The sequence below is a fragment of the Alternaria rosae genome (assembly GCF_020736505.1).
Source record: "Alternaria rosae strain MPI-PUGE-AT-0040 chromosome Unknown BKA58scaffold_5, whole genome shotgun sequence".
NCBI classification, from domain to species: Eukaryota; Fungi; Ascomycota; class Dothideomycetes; order Pleosporales; family Pleosporaceae; genus Alternaria; species Alternaria rosae.
In genome coordinates, this window is record NW_025763574.1 from 363301 (window position 1) to 380837 (window position 17537).

Sequence of the window (17537 nt, forward strand, 5' to 3'; positions counted from 1 at the left end):
ATTTTTGCTATAAACTTAATATCGTTATCGTCGAAGTTTCTGCAGGAATTGTTGCTCTAGCAGCGGCCATTCTACCAGAGAAGTACCGGTACGTGTATCTCGAAAGTCATTACTGGTTTCCTGGGTCGTAATAATGGCGCTTTCTAGTGTTTGGTGGGCAATTGACAGAGTTTGTTTCTAGTTGGTGTTGGAGGTTCTGTAGGAGGTAGGTAGGAGAGGAAAGAAGAAGGTGCGATCGTACTCATGTCTAGATCCTGATACGCTTCATTGGCCATGTAGTCTTTTTTCTTTATGAGCGGGACTCGAAGTAGATAGTATGCACGCATTGGACAGATGGTGTAGATCTCTGGCATTGTTGTATAGTGGCTGAAGATAGATTCTCGTCGCCCTGTAAACAGAGCAGCTACGTAGAAGACAATATCGATCAACATAACTATCCTTTTAAGTTAGACCACACCTGGGCAGATTCTCTATAACAAATCTGACTACGACACACAGTACGGACACGACGCACCAGAGTCATGGAGATTCACCTCAGTCCAGCATTGTGAGGTTTTCAGATGTAAAGAGCGCTCTGGATTTTCCTTTGCTTGAGATACATGATAGTTCACTTTCCCGTTTCGCGCAGCTCATAGTTATATATACACCATCCTCGACAGCAATGTAGTTTTGACAACTGTACAATGTCGTCCGTTACAATTAGTTCACGCAACAATTTCGCCGGCGTATCATCGGAACAAGTGGAATGAGTGGCAAATCGAAGAGTGAACCATGACGACCGAAAGAGTTCGGTCACACATGAGAGGCGCAGCTTGCAAGGTATTTTGTGGTCATCAAAAGCTCTTCCCTCGCTGGTACCGCGCTAGCAGTGACGCAACTTTTCAGGACTACATCCGCGCTCGCCCGCTTCTCACCTAGTCGCTAATCGAGTTGTTCAACCTCTTTAACGCGGCAACGTATACTACTCTAGGAAATTCACGCACCTGGTACCTGTAGAGATTACATTACCTCACAAACCTTCCGCTGGTACAGTTTCGAGTTCATGTAGGTGTCGCGCCTTCCTTTACTCCTCGTACTAACTGAATAGTAGCAGCAGTCATGGCGGTCAACCTTCCTAGCCTACCGGTAGAGCTCGTTCTTCAGATCTTATGCTGCGAGAAGAATGGACGCCCTCGCCGACTTTTTTGCGAAGCGCTTCGTCTCACCTGCCACGAGCTCGACCGCAAGACTGTGCGGTACTACGGCTACACCCACTATAAGCGAGTTAAAGTATCGCTCAGCGAGGCTGGTCTCAACAGCTTACTGCGCATCTCACAAGGGCTGCTGGCCTCTCCCATTCGCTCAGTGACGTTCGACTGTAACACCGCCCATCCTTCCCAGGACGCCGGTATACCTTGGGAGTCTGGTTCAACGTTAGACGCAAATATCATGAACTGCTTCAAATGTGATCGCTATGCAGCCATTGTCGGGCCTGCTTTGTCTAAGCTACCAAGTCTCGATGAACTTCTTATTCGGGCCAGCTACTACAGTCTCTACATGGATGATATTCACGAATTCTGTTCAGAGATCAGGGGAATGTGATATACGATCAGACATTGACGACGACGTTTACACGTCATACAAAAAATAGACTGCGCCTTTAACTTAAACTGCCGCCTGTTCAGGTCTGTTCAGTTTTTCTTCCTTGCAAAAGGGGGTTCAGCATGGGTTCAAGAGGGAATTAGGTTGTGAGTTGGGATTAAATCCAGGCCTGAAGAGTGCAATAACGATCAGCGCTGGCTGAGAATGATTGTACATAGTTTCGAATTGAGCGAACATTGGGACTTGGACGGTGGTAAATCAGGGTTTAAAAATACTACTGGTACTGGTACTAACTGAGCCACGCGGGGCATCCTAGCCTGTATCATGTACAACTGAGTCCAAAAGGCCAGGTACTGATAGCATTCAATGCGCACGGCTCAAACATTAGTCATCTGTAGATAAGCAAGACAGCTGCACCTTGCATAAAGAAGCTCTTCATCAGCTCTCACTTCTATAGTCTACGGTGAATATCATCTTCTCCGTTATCGTGCCTCCATAATATTAGACTATGTTGCTTCAGGCATAACATCGTGAGATGTATTGTATACCCTTAGGTTTTGTTATGCCCCAACTTATGCGCGGAGTCGAATGTAGCACCGAGACATACGTGCAGTCTGACCGTGCTCTTGCTATACGCTCTTTCTTTACATGCCGTCGCATATGCTTCACTTAAGCACGGCTTCTACATCTCCCCCAATATATGGCTTCTGTCGCCTCTCAATTCATCTAACCTCCTCGGCGACAGTATGGCATATTTTTGTACAAACTTGCGAGCACGACGAATGTCGTTAACTCATGAAAGCCATACGCCGGTAAGACACCAGACAGTGCAGACTAGCAAGCAGAAGTTTGTCGTTTTTCAATGCATACGCGTGCATCCGGGATGTTACGTGGGCCTCTGATCGACTCAAATGTTGACCAGATAGAAACTCTCCGCTGACTAAATGTGAGAACATGGCTCCAGCATTGAAACCATACAAGTCGAGACTTTTGATAGAATCATTGAGGCGTTCTTGTTGGCATTTAATAAAAAGACGAGGAAGATGGAAGACAATCATTGGCTCTAGGCCAAAACCTTGTATTTTCACATGGTCTCCTTCTCCTTCTTCCTCGGCCTCTCGGTTACATGTGTGAAGAAATCGTCTAGAAGACCATGTTATACTTTGACAAGACCTGTTGCTTTCCTTGCACCTCTGGAATTTGCCCTAAATGGTTTGATGTAGGCCACACAGGCTGTCCCGGCGCTGTCATATGTTTGACTTATTTTCTTTGATGACACTCTACTCGGTCAGTGGTGCAGCATCAAACGAGCAATTAATCACATCTTCAGAGCTTATTACCAAAATATTATTGGGGAATGCTATCGGAGCTTCCCACTCGAAACGCAGTCTTTTCATGGGGCCCAGAACCTCGGTTGAGGCCAGTGAAAGATAAGGAAGTTATGTTGAAGATGCATGGCGCTGCTCGGGCAAGCGAGGGACGGATGTGGTTTCGGGGTATAAAGAACATGTACCAAGGTCTTCTCCATTGTCAGACTGGTAGTGTTGTTTGAGTCTACCGACGTGTAGTTAGCAGAGAAACTTAGTATGAAGCAGGGACATGTTCCGGCCCATTCGTGCTTCAACGCATGTGAGACATTAAGCCTAGTATCGATAACAGGGACGTTCATAGTATTTCACAAGCACTAATTTCATCGCATACCATTGCGACTCTTGCATCCGATTCCATTCAGTCCAGCTCACTCTGATGACTTCGAGGACAGCGCTCGATCGTCATCTCATCCACTGCGCCGCCGACGATCATCGGTAGTAGCCACGACGTCACGCACTGCCACCAATGCCCGATCGCCGGCTAAGGTAATCTCTGGGGTAGGTAGCGTGCGGCTGCGGAGGGTCCTCCGCATCATAGGGGATCATAGGTGAAAAGCAACTGCCGCAGCTACCAACAATCACGATCAGGCTGAGTTCAGGTTTCGCTAGCCTAGTTACACAGCATCGCGAGCCTTAGACACATAACGGCGCTGCGTGCCACTACCGGATCAGACGGATCCGAGATCAACGAACCACAACGGATTGTATGCGAACGCGAAAGAAAAAGCAAAGAGAAGCGTGCGCGATGCAGGAACGCTGAGCGTGTGGACGATGGAACGATGGAACACGTTTGTGTTTCTTTCATGTGCTGGTCGAAACATCGGAATATCGAAACTTGGAATGGACATGACTTCGAGGAGGGTCTGGAACGCGTGCAAGGAGGTACCCGCCCATGTGCATTGTGCCTGTCAGACTGTGGCTTGCCTCGCATCCACATCAAGAGATTTGCCCAGACAACCCTGAAAACCACCAACAACACATCCATCAACCGAGCAAGATGATCTCAAGCTTAACTTGGCAGCATCATCGCAAGCTCCGAATTTAAGTTTCTTTCGTCGGCGAAACCCTCGGTCGGGGCGCAGTCCAGGACGCTGTTTGGTCGATTCGGTTCGCAAGTTTGATGAGATAGGTCGGTGAAGAAAATGACGTGTGGTCCTGGCAGCGTCAAAAGCAGGGCTCAAGAGAGTGGGCTAGTGGCTAGCGTGGCTGACGCACGGTGCGGGATCGACAGCGAACTTTGACGGAACAAGGCAGGGACGACAACGCCAATGCTGGATGATGGAAAGCGAGTTGCAAGGCTGCGTCATCGCCCGGGCAGCATCGAAACATCCAGAGACACATAAATCCTTTTCGCTCCCCCGGTGGCTGGTCGAATCTACAAACACTACATCACAACAACATACACCTTGAGCATCGCCCCCTCATTTCTCCGAACCTAGTACCTCTCTCATCCCTCGAGTCTTAACCACGACAATGGGTTTCGGCGGTGCTGCTTTGAAGTTTGGCTCTACAGCGCTGTATGCGCTTGAGTTCTGCTGTGCCGCGATTATTCTCGGTATCTACAGTTACTTCCTGTCTGTAGAGGCGGATCGCGATGTCAACATCCCCGTCTGGCAACAGGCCGTTACCGGTCTCGCTGGTGCGACTGTGCTCTACACCATCTTCGCAGTCCTGTTGACTTGCTTCCTTGGCGGAAAGGTAAGAAATTCTTTGGCGATTTCCATACACACACATACTGACGGCATCTTCAGAAAATCTTTGCTTTCCTCGGCATACTCCTCGACATCCTCTGCTGCGGTGCCATGATCGCCGTCGCCGTCCTGACCCGCGATGGCGCATCCAAGTGCTCCGGCCGCGTGCAGACACCCCTCGGTGACGGACCCGCCAACTCCAAGGAAGGCTTCGGTTCCAACGGCCGCGGCGACCAGATCACCTACTCCGCCTCGCTCGGCACGATTTGCAAGCTCAACACCGCCTGCTTCGCCGTCGCCATCATCGGCGCCTTCCTCTTCCTGCTCAGCGCCCTCCTCCAGGTTCTCCTCATGAAGCACCACAAGAAGGAGAAGGCGTTCGGCCCCGGTCCCAGCAACGGCTACACTAAGGGTTCCGGCATGAAGTTCTGGCAGCGCCGCAAGGCCAACCGCACCACTGGACACCGCGACCCTGAAGTCGGTACTGTCCCTGCTACCACTGCTGGCGGTCTTGCTGTCCCTGCTGGCACCCACGACTACCGCCCCAGCCACGACACTGCTTACACTGGCTCTACCGTGGCTGCTCCCCACACTGGCTTCGCAACCGACAAGCCCGTGACCGGTGGATACCACACTGCTCCTCACGTTGCTCCCACGGCCAACTACGCCAACAACGGCAACGTTGCCACCTACGGCTCAGCTACCAACTACTAAGCCATTACACCCTATCCTCATAAGAAGATGAGATTGGCGATGCTCTAGATTGAGTAAGGTTTATGCTTATGAGCACGACCACTTTTCCTTACAACTTGTACTCTATTACGACGTTTACGCATTATACCACACACATGGAGAGAAGAGACAGGAGTTGGATACTCGAGACGAGATGAGATCAGAAGAGACTGTATGATGAGGTGGATACGATACGAAACCTAATACTTAATGTCAATATCGAAGAAATATACATGATATAAAACATCGTTGCACCTTATTCGTGATACTGTATCATGCCTTTGTCCTATGCCATCGACATCATCGCCAACTCTGCGCAACTAGTTCGCTGAAGTGCATTACGAACTATGCGGATGAACATGAATGCACAATACTGTCTATGTCCCCGGCACTCACAAATGTAAACAAGCTTTTCACGTAGCTGTAGACCAGCGGTGAATATGAACAACACGCATGATCGACATGTAGCCGCCGAGAGTATTGAATAAACCACTAGTTCGGTTTCTCACGAACCTTATGCATCGCGCGCCGCACAGGGAATTCTTGTCGACAGTTCCCTACTAACTAACCCCACTCAACATAGCGAGCATTGATGAGTTGTGATTTCTTCAACCACCGGATACCGCGTGATGGTCGTAGACAAGGCCGCAAGCGAGTAGCAGAAAGATAGCCTGGGTAGCAAAAACATGGTTCAAGTGGCAAAAACATACATCGTTTAACGTGTACATAGAAGCTGTTGCCTTTTATTAGTTGCATAGGGCATGCTTGTTGGAGAAAGCTACCCTTGAGGCGACAGTCCAGCAGCAATCTGCTTCCCTCTGGCCTCGTCTAGAAGATGAGCTATGTTCTTGTCGACCAGGTCGAATTCTCTTTCAATGAGACCTTTGCGCTCCTTTGACCTCGGCTCAAAGACAGCAACAAATGGTTTTGGGCCGGATACAAACCCAGTTGTAAACATTTCTTCTGATACGTTGATCCGTACGCCATCTTTAGAGCGTATGTTGAACGCCCAAAGCAGCCTTGCCATCGCTATTGCTAGAGAGTTTCGTGCGATGAATCGTCCAGGGCAAACTCTTCGGCCGTATCCAAAGTTGCTAGGCTGAGACTTTTCGATCCATCGTTCAGGCCGGAACACTTCTGGTGAGTCAAATGTGCTAGAGTTCTGGCGCATTGCGGCGAACACAGGAACCACAACCGAGCCCTTGGGTATCAAATAACCTTTGTAAAAGTCCTCCTGAGTCGTAGCATGCGGAATCCCAGCTGGCACAATGTGCCGCCATCTAAAGTTTTCCTCTACCACAGCCTGAAGATACGGCAGGTTGCTCAGATCTTCGAATCCAGGAAGACGATTAGTACCGACGACTTCATCAAGCTCTTTCTGAGCGGTGGCAATCCAATCCGGGTAGGCTACGCACGCCAAAATGAAAATCTGCAATTGAACTTGTGTAGTTTCGACGCCAGCATCACACAGGATACCAAGGTCCCATGCTATCTGTGTCGCAGCGAGATCTTTTGCCTCCTTTGACTTGTTGAATTCTTTGGCCCAGTTCCATCCCTTGCGCTTAAGGGCGTCTTCCATGTTGGCCATGTGGAGATTTTCCCACATCTGGTACCACGCCTCAGCAGTTTTCTTCCATGGCGTCAATGGTGCTGGGAGGCTGTTAAGAGACGGGAAGAGATCGACTATCCACGCGCCGACCTGACCGGCAACAGTGAAGTTCTTAAGACACTCGTGACTGGTCTGAAGTTGCCATTCGTCGCCGGTGATGATGCGCATACCGAAGGTGATGGAATATACGATGCTCGCCGCAAAACGCTCGAACTCCTTGGGGAAGTCGTTTGATTGAAGAAGGTTTTTCAAGAGATGTTTGCTCTCTAGGTCCTGAATTGCCGTGTAACAAGCTGACGCACGCGGGCTGAGCACAGGAGCTTCTAGTCGTTGGTGCAAGAGAAAGTCACCATCGAATGGCTTGAACATTATGTGCTTGCTCTTGCACGTCAACTCTTGTGCCATGACCTTGGAATATCAGGTCCCTATCACAGATGTCGGCAGAATGGACTTGTGACTTACCATGCGTGGCCGACTACTGTAGATCATTGCCTTCTTGTCGAGCAGATCTTTGGCCACCTCGTGGTCTCCAATCAATATCACATTCGTGCCGCCGAAATTGAGGTACACAAGAGGACCATACTGTTCCACCCATTTCTGGTATGTAACCCAGACTGCTTCTTTGGGAGCCTGGTGTAAGTTGCCGAGAATGGGCACACGAGGCGGTCCCGGAGGTAAATTCGAGTCTTGTCGTCTACGGAGCCAGAGGTATAATATTGCCAACAGACTGACGACGAATAGGACTGTTGGTGATAATGTGGCCATTGTGACTAGGTTGGAGTGGTTTATATCCAGAAATTCGAGGCATGAGGGAAGACGCTGTTTATCCGAAGATGCGATACAAGGCGATGACGGGGCATGTTTTGAGCTTTCGGTGCCTCATCTCATGCGAGGCTTCGATACGTCCCGCTCCCTGAATTTGAGTGGGGCGGACCACGGCCCGTCCCTTGTCACAGCCAATGACAGTGCGTGGGGCTCCTGGGTCAATACGAGCGTACTCAGGTAGCGTCGTGTAGGATTGCGGCACAGCTTGAGCCATCAAATCATGAACGCTCATGAGACGCTTCTGCAGGACTTTCGGCAAGTAGGAAAGTGCGACGCGCCAGAAGTCATACGGCACAAGCTTGGCATACCTGAACGAGCAATAGCACGCTCGAATGACCCTGATACTTGGGACCCAGTATGTACAGGAGCAGTATGTGAACGATGCTCTGCCCTGTGAAGTGTCTTGTGAGTGACATTGTGATATTTTCGAGGTTTGTCGCTGCTCCTTTCCGCTGACATGAATGATTATCGAAAAGTCCTCAATGTTGTTGGGTGGACGCTGGTCTCATTCTCAGCCATCTTCGTCTCAGCGCGATCATATACACGCGCACGAGTCGTGACGACGACTCTGGGCTGGGACGACTGGTGTATGATTGCTGGCCTGGTGAGTTCGACTTTAGACCTCGGTCCTACATTCGATTGCCATTGACTTACTCGAACATCAGATCTTCGCTGTAGTGTGTACATCGCTCGTAACAGCCGGCACTGCGCACGGCCTTGGACAACATGTATGGGACATCAGCGATCCAGAAGATCAGGCTGTGGCTACTATGTACGTGCTGTTGGCGCCTTGCTTCTCCATCGTCAGCGCCTTCTTCACGAAAGCCTCCATCATCATCGCACTAATGAGAGTAAGTACACAGGACTATGCAATGGACGTAACTCTCAGCTTACCAGCCTAGATCCGAGGACACACGGCGCGTCTATCGCACAAGTGTATCGCGTACGCCCCTCTGGTCGTCCTACTGATCGGCTCCACACTCTCATGCTCTGTCATGATTTTCTTTTGTTCGCCCGTACAGAAGTCCTGGAGACCGCAGATTGAGGGCACATGCTTGAGCCCCGCAATGCTGGATGTTGTCGGAAAGTCGGTCTCAGGTATGTTGGAAGAATGCCAATGTCTCTGCCAGGTGCTGAAGCCTCAGTGTATAACGCGATGATGGACGTCTTTTGCGCCATAATGCCGTACTTCATCATAAGGACTTTGAACATTCCTCGAAAGGACAAGCGAAATCTTGTAATACTGATGGGTGGTAGCATCCTGTAAGGTCACCTCGCCGCACTGTTGGTGCAATTACTGACGTTGGCAGTGGCACATTCGCAACCATCATGAAGATCGTAGCAATGGGCAGCATCTCCAATGTCGCGGACATGACACACTCTTGGTCAGAGATAACGATCTGGTATCTGTGAGTGTAGTGTTATTGATCACAAGGGACCTTGACTCACTCAAGCAGAACCGAGAACAATGTTCTCATGATTGCTGGATGTTTCCCTGCCCTGCGGCCGTTCTGGCGTGTTGTGATTGGCAAATACAGCTCGTACCTCTCGTCGAACGCATCACGCAAAAATCCTCCACGAGGCGAAAACGGACAATCGACCGAAGACAAAGAGCTGCAAGTGTACACGGTGGGATCCCGGCCCAAGTTTGGGAAGAAACCCAATCTGTATTCGACAACGATCCGCGTCAGTAGTGAAGAAAGGTTGTGTCCCAGATTAGACGGAACTTCTGTGGAGACCATCGAGAGGATCCTGCACAACCATGGAGACGAGCGCTTCGAGCGTCAGGCCTGCATTGCCAGCACTCGGACAGGTGGAATATCGCCCAGCGATTGCACGAAAATAACAGTTACCAGTGAGGTAGAGATCAAGTGAAAAGCGTGTCCAATTGTTTCATGCCAAAGTCCTGTGTTCGTGGCATGCCAGTAGCGCCCAGCACTGTGAGTTTTGACGGATCGCGAGGGAAAACTAATTCTCAAGATCCTATGGTCGTATGTGGAAGAAATGGTGGTTTTAGAAATATTTATCGGCGGTGAGCGTCGAGGGAAAGAGGATGACATCGACCAATGCTTCCCGACATCAAGGCAACTCCGGCCTCGCCCTCCCATCCATCTCGTATCTCGCCCCTTCATGTTCCAGCTCCGTGCGCCCATCTGATGGTGCTTCGTGCGCGTAGTACTCCGTATTTGGGCCCTTCCAATTCGCGTGGGATTGTTGCATGGCTGGCTCCTGTGCTACGCCCTTGCCCTGTAGTGCCCTTCTCTTCTTGCGCTCGCGGAAGAAAAGCCATGCGAGCAGTGCGATGATGGCTACAGCGACCGTTGCGCCGATGCCGATGCCTGCTCCTACGCCTGCAGAAATGCCGCTACCAGACGATTTGTTGTTGGAGTCGTTCGAGGTCGAGGTTGATGAGGGGAGAGGTGAGGTGGTGGGTGTAGAGGCCGCGGCACTGGCGTCCGAGGACGTGGGCTCTGCGCTGGATGACGAGGGTGTCGCAGCGGATGTTCCGACGGTTGGTGAGGCGCTGGCTGTACGCATACTGGCTAGTACACCCACACTGTCGACTTTCCACCATGTCGGCGTCTTTGTAGCGTCTGCATCTTTGCTTTGTGCGTCTTTTACTTCGCCGGTGAGCGGGTTGACGTAGCGCAATTCTGTTGTTCCGTCTGTGCAACAGCTGTCGGAACCGTAGCAGACAACGTTCTCTCCGCAGTCTACGAGTCCCATTCCCAGGTCTGCGACTTCTACATGCTTGATTAGTATCGGTTGGTATACGGTTCCGAATGGTATGAACGTACCGGGATACAAGTCACTACAACCCGACGACCAGTCTTTCACGGCGCAGTATTGCCGGCCAATGCCTCCTCCTTGTGTGCATAGCAAGTTGCTGCCACACTTGTCGCCTTGCAAACAACAGTTGTTCGTGCCATTGCCGCAGGAGATTAATTGTTCATTGTCGAAGAATCGCGATTGGTACGTATTTCCTGTCAGACGCGCATATTAGCAACGCGAACGAGGAAAAGGCAGGAATAATCCCTCCATAATGTTGGTGAAAGGGATAATACACACCATCGCGCGAGTAGCAATCGGACCGAACACCCACCACCAAAGTAAACAGAACGGCCCGCTGTAAAAGAGACACCCACATCGCGACGTGAAGAAATGAGACGACGACGAGAGAGACGAAACCCAAAACTAAAACCCAGGTAGTTAAGCCAGCAAGGCAGACAAACTAAGGCGTCCGGTGCAACAGCCCTATGCAGGGCGTAACGATAGAAATCGGCATGGCGCTTAGATTTGGCCCCCAACCCCATGTCCAGACTCCAAACTGGGAACGTTTAATCTTGTTCCGCAGCTATGCCAACTGGTGCCAAGAATGAGGCGATGCTGTGCGGCGATTAAAGCTGTGTTCTGACTAGGTCGGGATGCAGCCGTGCAATACATTGGTGGAGAGACTTCCCAGTGCAGTGAGAGGAGCGGTGGTGGAGGGGGCCGGGGGCGAGATAACGATTTCAGTAGGTTAGCGAATTGTTGGTGTAGAGCTTTTGAGATTTCTAACGAGAATGAAATGAGTAAGTAGTCAATTGTATGCATGTAAGATATAAAGGTGATCCAAAAACGTATACGACTACTCAACGTAAGAATAAATCCACTGTTGTCGACTTCGATCGTGGCCAGTACTGTATAAGATGACAGCAGACGTGTGAGACTCTCGAAAGAAAGGATCTAGCTGCCAGAGCGTGTAAATCATCTTGCCAGGAGAACGTAAAGGACGAAGCATTCCAAGACGATGAGTATTGGCGGTGTTGTATGCGACACAGCCCCGCATCTGTCTCAGTAACATCAGCAAAGAACTTGCCATGCGGTTCTAGTCCAACATCGAGGCTGAATTTGTGTTTTAGCTGAGTCCAAGTTGTATTGTAACGGTCGTACGAATTGCAAGACGCACAAAGAAAGATGGAAGCTATGGACCAGCGGGAACCAACGGGAACCAGTCAGCGTGTGGCTGAATAATCCGACAAACGTCATATTTCGTTTGGCCCGAGTTCCCGAACTTTCATTTACGGAACCTATACACCTCGCCATTGCGATCACACCATCCTACATACCAAACACACGATTCATAACTATACAAAAGATGGCCTCAAGCGCAATCCCACGTTCTGCCATGCGCAGCCTATCCCGAGCGACGCCGTCTCTACGCTCCGCAACACCGCGCATTGCCACGAGATGTCTGCACCAGCAATCATCGCCCATCACAGCCTCGAGACTGCAACATAGACCAACCGCACAGCCATGGAGCCAAAGAGTAGCAGCTCCATCAGCGACAGTCGCGCGACGAACCATGTTCATCCAAACCGAGCCCACACCAAACGCCGATGTACGCACTCCCTCCAACCCCAACCCCACCCCATACTAACAACCCCAGGCCCTAAAGTTCAACCCCAACCAGCGCGTCCTCCCTGAAACAATCTCCTCCCCCTTCCTCGAATACCTAAACCCACGCTCCACACTCGCGCCACCACACCCCTCCCCACTCGCCGCGCAACTCCTCAACATCGACGGCGTAACCAGCGTCTTCTTCGGCGCCGACTACATCACCGTAACGAAGGACACCTCCACACCCTGGTCGCATGTGAAGCCCGAAGTCTTCGCCCTCATCAACGAATACATGACGTCCGGCCAACCCATCGTCAACACCATCGCCGCCAAAGCAGGTGAGCAAGGCCAAGGCGGCCAAGAAGCCGATTCCCTCGCCTACGACGAAAACGACGACGAAGTCATCGGCATGATCAAAGAGTTGCTAGATACCCGCGTCCGCCCCGCTATCCAAGAAGACGGCGGCGACATTGAGTTCCGCGGCTTCAACGACGGGCAGGTCATGTTGAAGCTGAGGGGTGCGTGCCGGACCTGCGACTCTAGTACTGTGACGCTCAAGAACGGGATTGAGAGCATGTTGATGCATTATATTGAGGAGGTTAAGGGCGTGCAGCAGGTGCTGGATCAAGAGGAGGAGATTGCGTTGCAGGAGTTTGCTAAGTTTGAGGAGAAACTTAGGCAAACGAAGGGGCCGGATGCGACGAAGGGGACGGTGGGGAAGGGAAGCTTGGATTATGTTGAGTAGGTTAGAAAAGAAGGTTGTTGGAGTGGAGGGCTGGGTTTGAGTTGCATGTGCGAATAGAGATACCAATGCATTCGTTATGCGGCTGGAATTGGTGGTTAAAATGATTGTGATATGTCGTATGGTTCTGGACAGCATATATCTATATGTCAGACGATCGCAAGCAGATGTGTCATGCCACCATCAAGTCTACAAGAAGGGTCATGATATCACATGATAATATTCAGTATATGTATATAAGAGTAGCGTTGAGCAAGTAAACAAGTATACTACAAAACAAACAACAAAAGAAATAACAACAATAATGCAATGCCAATCATCAGCGATAAATGGGTATCCAGAACGTACCAATGCTGTTGCGTCAAAGGAAGAAACCAATAGAAAGACAACGCCGCTCATATGCTCAAAACATGGCGTAAAGTCATTTCACAGCCGTCCGTATCCAAATGCAACCACCTCCTCTTCCTATGCAAACCCCCCGTTTCATCCTCCATCATTCATGTGCTCTGACATCGGCCGTAAATCATCGTAAATCTCAATGTAATGTCCAAGTGCGTGATTCCTAGATCGTCATTATAATCGTCAAATGTAGTGCCAGTCGTAGGCAAAGTCGTCGTCGTTCACATGGCACATCAATCATTCTTCCAAGAGCAGGTTGGAGACAGCATCCAGCGCTTCGCCCATGGAGCCCCAAAAGCTGCGTCGGGGAGGCGATCGGATGATGGTAATAACCTTTCGCTTGGGCGATGACGGTTCCTCCGCAACCAGTGTGTCCACGGTATCGCGTAGCAGTTTGGAGTATTCTTCTTGAATCTCTCGTGAAAGATCTTCTTCCTCGACGAGCGTCATACAGCTGTCTAGCATCCCAAACTCTTTCGATGTGTCGTTGTTGTCGTGAATCCCATCATCTTCCTGTAGCGTCTCGCTCTTTGCGCCGAAATCCGACCAGACAGACTTCGCAAGATCGTCATGATGGTAGCTTTTATCCAGTTCCTCGCGCATACTCTGGCGTACGCTTCGCATCTGCTTGCGCAAGTCGTTGATGATGTCGAGTTGAATTCGGTTCAGTGTTTTGAATTCATCCATGCGCGTCTTGAGGTCGTAAATGTACTTTTGCACACCAGCGATGTAGTTGCCTACTTGCGAAACATAAGCTTCGTGGTGCAACATTTTGGCTTCAAGTTGGTGTTGCTCACCCTCTGCTTGTGTGATGATGGCGAGTTCCTGACTAGAGTTGGAGGAGGGCTTGTCGTCGTGTGTCGCTTCGGGTTCGGCCCCGCTGGGTGAAGAGAGGTGCGCGGTCATGGCTTCGAATTGTCCGACTATATACTCCATTTGCTCTTCGTCGGGCTGGTGTGTCTGGATGAGATTCTCGAAGTGCGCAATGCAGGATGAGAGCGCATTCTGCACAGGCGACGAGGATGTCTCCGAGTCGTCGTCCCATGGTGTCGGTGAGGAGGGGAGTTCGGTATTGTTTCGACGCAGTATGCGCGAGCTATCGGGCGTGTAGGGATAGCGCGGTTCGCCTTGGGTGCGCGGATGCGATACATCGTCATAATATGGCCGCGTAGGCGTGTATGGCGCTGGTTCGGTGAGTCTTGTGTTGGGTTTCGGTCGCGGTCCCGTCGCGGGTGTGTTCAACCCAAAGCTATCTGTGACCCAAGAAGGCTGGTCAGGCACCCGATGAGCCTCTTTGAGCCAGCGCTGCTCGGTCGCGATAGGATATCGTGGAGGAGAGGTGCCGTAGATGTTGAAGTAGTCTGCTTTGTCTTCGATCTCCGGAGGGGTCCACGGTCGGTCTAGGGTGCGAGGAATGTCCATTGCGCTTTCGTGGCCGCGCGAAGGCCACATCCTCCTCTTTGGCTCCCAAAACGATATGCGCACAACTCAAGAGCTCTCAGGGGAGGCTCGCAGGTTCAGCAGCGATGCGCTCTGGTGTTGAAGAGAGCGGGCAGGTGCGTAAGCGCGTGAGACGGGAGAAGGCTGGTCACCGCTTGTGACGTGCGTGCATCGCCGAGGCCTGCGGAGATCTAGTGCGCCAAGGATTCTGCTATCGATAACATTTTGTGTCCCCTCCGATTGGTCCGTGAATCATCAATTCTGGCTTCAATATACATTGCGACGTCTGTATTTTACACATCCTGCCTCTTCTCCGATTACAGGACGTATTACAAGCGTATCCTTCGTTTCCTACAAAGATGGCGTCACAGGTATGTCCATGACTCTACATACGGCTGGCTACAGAACTGAGCGCATGACCACTTAGCTAGGCGTTCAGCCATCGCTTGACACCATTCGAGAGGTATTGGCTGCAGCGGTCAAGTCGCCCAACCCACCAAACCTCGTGCCCGTCTTCTCGTCGATACCCGCCGAGTTCTTGACCCCGTCAAGCATATACCTAAAGATATCCGCAAAGTGAGTGTGACTCATTTCATGCGCAAATTGACTGGAGGGGTTGTGTCGCGTCCAAGAAACGACTGTCAGAAGAGGGCGGGGTTGGATCGATTGCGCACATGCTAATCGTGGGGGTCAGATCCACGTCAAGACTATCCTTCCTATTCGAGAGTGCTGCGACAACCGAGACCATAGGACGGTATAGCTTCATTGGCGCAGGTCGGTACTTGAACAAACTTCCGGCATACACAGCTGACAAGCTTCAGACCCTCGCAAAGTCATCAAGACCGGCCCGGGCCATGGCGAAGAAACCGATCCACTACCCCTCCTTGAGAAGGAGCTCGCGAAGAGCCGCGTCGCGACCGTACCCTCGATACAACTACCTCCTATGACCGGCGGCGCAGTGGGATATGTTGGCTATGACTGCGTCAAATACTTCGAGCCCAAGACACGGCGGGATGACATGAAGGATGTGCTGGGTGTACCAGAGAGCTTCTTCATGCTCTTCGATACCCTGGTGGCTCTGGACCATTTCGCGCAGGTGGTAAAGGTCATAACATACGTCAAGGTACCAGACAGCATGGACGACCTAGAACAGGCATACGAGGAAGCGAAGAGTACACTAAGGCGATACATGACGATACTCAAGGACAAGGACATTCCGCTGCCGGAACAAGGGCCTATACAGCTAGGCCATCAGTACACGTCGAACATCGGCCGGGAGGGGTACGAGAACCACGTCAAGACATTGAAGAAGCACATTGGTGTTGGCGACATCATCCAGGCAGTACCTTCGCAACGGTTTGCAAGACCGACATCTTTGCACCCTTTCAACGTCTACCGGAACCTCCGAAACGTCAACCCCTCACCGTACCTCTTCTTCGTCGATTGTGACGATTTTCAGATAGTGGGGGCAAGTCCCGAGCTGCTGGTAAAAGAGGAGCAGGGTCGCATCATCACGCACCCCATTGCCGGCACAGTGAAGCGGGGCAAGACACTGCAAGAAGATGCTGCACTCGCAGACGAATTGTCCAACTCCCTCAAGGACAGGGCCGAACATGTGGGTTGCCTGACATCAAAGTGCATGCAGCGACGTTGGAAGCTTACATTGTGCTGTCCAGGTTATGTTGGTCGACTTGGCTCGCAATGACGTCAATCGCGTGTGCGACCCACTTTCGACGCGAGTTGACAAGCTAATGGTTGTCCAAAAGGTGAGAAGCGTTCCGTCCGAGCCGTGATTACCGTGGATCATGCGATGAGCTACCGTGCGACGATATCAAGCGAGCGCTATGATATCAAATCCAAGAGCTATGCTAACTGCCATCAAAACCAGTTTTCCCACGTGCAGCACCTGGTCTCGGAGGTGTCGGGGGTGCTGCGACCTGGCAAGACGCGATTCGACGCGTTCCGCTCCATCTTCCCAGCTGGTAGGTAGCGTGTTCAAAAAGTTGGAAATGTAGCTAACCGGGTACAGGCACGGTGAGCGGTGCGCCCAAGGTGCGTGCTATGGAGCTCATTGCTGAGCTTGAGCGGGAAAAACGCGGTGTATATGCTGGCGCGGTAGGATACTTTGGCTACGGCAGTATTGATGGCGACAAGGAGATTGAAGGTGCCATGGACGTGAGTAGTCTTGCCTTGTTCCAGGTTGACAGGAGGCTGATTTTTGCAGACATGCATTGCGCTAAGAACCATGCTTGTCAAAGATGGCATCGCGTATCTTCAAGCAGGGGTAAGTTTAACGAATTCCCTGCTTTAGCTCGGAGACACGAGACTAATGATTGGCTACAGGGCGGCATAGTTTTCGACTCGGACCCCTACGATGAGTGGATGGAGACGATCAATAAGTTGGGTAAGCTTAATTATTCCTTTTGTCGTCTTGCCCGAGTCAAACGCACAGAGCTGACCGCTGTTTGGTAGGCGCGAACACACACTGCATCACATCAGCTGAAGAGAAGCATCTGGCCGAGCAGCAGGAGGCGGCGGGCGAGGGGGACAGAGACGGGACGGCGCCGAAGCTGGAGGGCGATGCAGAGACACGCATTTCTCTTGCGGCTTGATAGACTGCGCCCTGCGCCACAAGAGGAATTTGCCGTAGGGTGGGTGGGTGATTGGCAGCTGTTGGCCCGGTGAAGAGCGATCTATGGGCCTGGATCTCACCCAGCCCCCCTGCACTCGTGGGGAAGCGAGATTCGTGGGTTCTTGGTAGATTTGTG

The 17537-nt window shown here is 51.3% G+C and overlaps 7 protein-coding genes across 7 annotated transcripts; 4 read left to right on the forward strand and 3 right to left on the reverse strand.

The window, feature by feature from the left end:
* The first annotated feature begins 4205 nt into the window (after window positions 1-4205).
* On the forward strand, window positions 4206-5614 carry BKA58DRAFT_469135 (uncharacterized protein). The gene is made up of 2 exons (XM_046175136.1): window positions 4206-4649; window positions 4703-5614. The coding sequence occupies exons 1-2, from the start codon at window positions 4425-4427 to the stop codon at window positions 5354-5356; spliced, it is 879 nt and encodes a 292-aa protein (XP_046024898.1). The 5' UTR covers window positions 4206-4424; the 3' UTR covers window positions 5357-5614.
* Window positions 5615-6152: 538 nt separating this feature from the next.
* On the reverse strand, window positions 6153-7748 carry BKA58DRAFT_315054 (cytochrome P450; the record flags this gene model as incomplete). Its single annotated transcript, XM_046167504.1, has 2 exons — window positions 6153-7391; window positions 7446-7748. The coding sequence occupies 2 exons, from the start codon at window positions 7746-7748 to the stop codon at window positions 6153-6155; spliced, it is 1542 nt and encodes a 513-aa protein (XP_046024899.1).
* Window positions 7749-7892: 144 nt separating this feature from the next.
* On the forward strand, window positions 7893-9683 carry BKA58DRAFT_457326 (uncharacterized protein; the record flags this gene model as incomplete). Its single annotated transcript, XM_046174629.1, has 6 exons — window positions 7893-8412; window positions 8474-8659; window positions 8711-8906; window positions 8954-9071; window positions 9119-9217; window positions 9266-9683. Exons 1-6 carry the CDS (start codon window positions 8266-8268, stop codon window positions 9681-9683), a joined length of 1164 nt encoding a protein of 387 aa, XP_046024900.1. The 5' UTR covers window positions 7893-8265.
* Window positions 9684-9785: 102 nt separating this feature from the next.
* On the reverse strand, window positions 9786-11198 carry BKA58DRAFT_170239 (uncharacterized protein). Its single transcript, XM_046165150.1, has 3 exons — window positions 10878-11198; window positions 10607-10792; window positions 9786-10552 (listed from the first exon to the last, which is right to left on the reverse strand). Exons 1-3 carry the CDS (start codon window positions 10954-10956, stop codon window positions 9888-9890), a joined length of 930 nt encoding a protein of 309 aa, XP_046024901.1. The 5' UTR covers window positions 10957-11198; the 3' UTR covers window positions 9786-9887.
* Window positions 11199-11779: 581 nt separating this feature from the next.
* Window positions 11780-13137, forward strand: BKA58DRAFT_338345 (HIRA-interacting protein 5). The gene is made up of 2 exons (XM_046168288.1): window positions 11780-12189; window positions 12238-13137. Exons 1-2 carry the CDS (start codon window positions 11947-11949, stop codon window positions 12931-12933), a joined length of 939 nt encoding a protein of 312 aa, XP_046024902.1. The 5' UTR covers window positions 11780-11946; the 3' UTR covers window positions 12934-13137.
* On the reverse strand, window positions 13138-14912 carry BKA58DRAFT_384323 (uncharacterized protein). Its single transcript, XM_046170256.1, has one exon. The coding sequence runs from the start codon at window positions 14779-14781 to the stop codon at window positions 13567-13569; it is 1215 nt and encodes a 404-aa protein (XP_046024903.1). The 5' UTR covers window positions 14782-14912; the 3' UTR covers window positions 13138-13566.
* A 216-nt stretch (window positions 14913-15128) lies between these two features.
* On the forward strand, window positions 15129-17381 carry BKA58DRAFT_401630 (anthranilate synthase-like protein component I; the record flags this gene model as incomplete). The annotated part of the gene is made up of 10 exons (XM_046171681.1): window positions 15129-15140; window positions 15197-15345; window positions 15383-15543; window positions 15591-16384; window positions 16446-16535; window positions 16658-16751; window positions 16799-16944; window positions 16994-17053; window positions 17113-17173; window positions 17242-17381. 10 exons carry the CDS (start codon window positions 15129-15131, stop codon window positions 17379-17381), a joined length of 1707 nt encoding a protein of 568 aa, XP_046024904.1.
* Window positions 17382-17537: the final 156 nt, after the last annotated feature.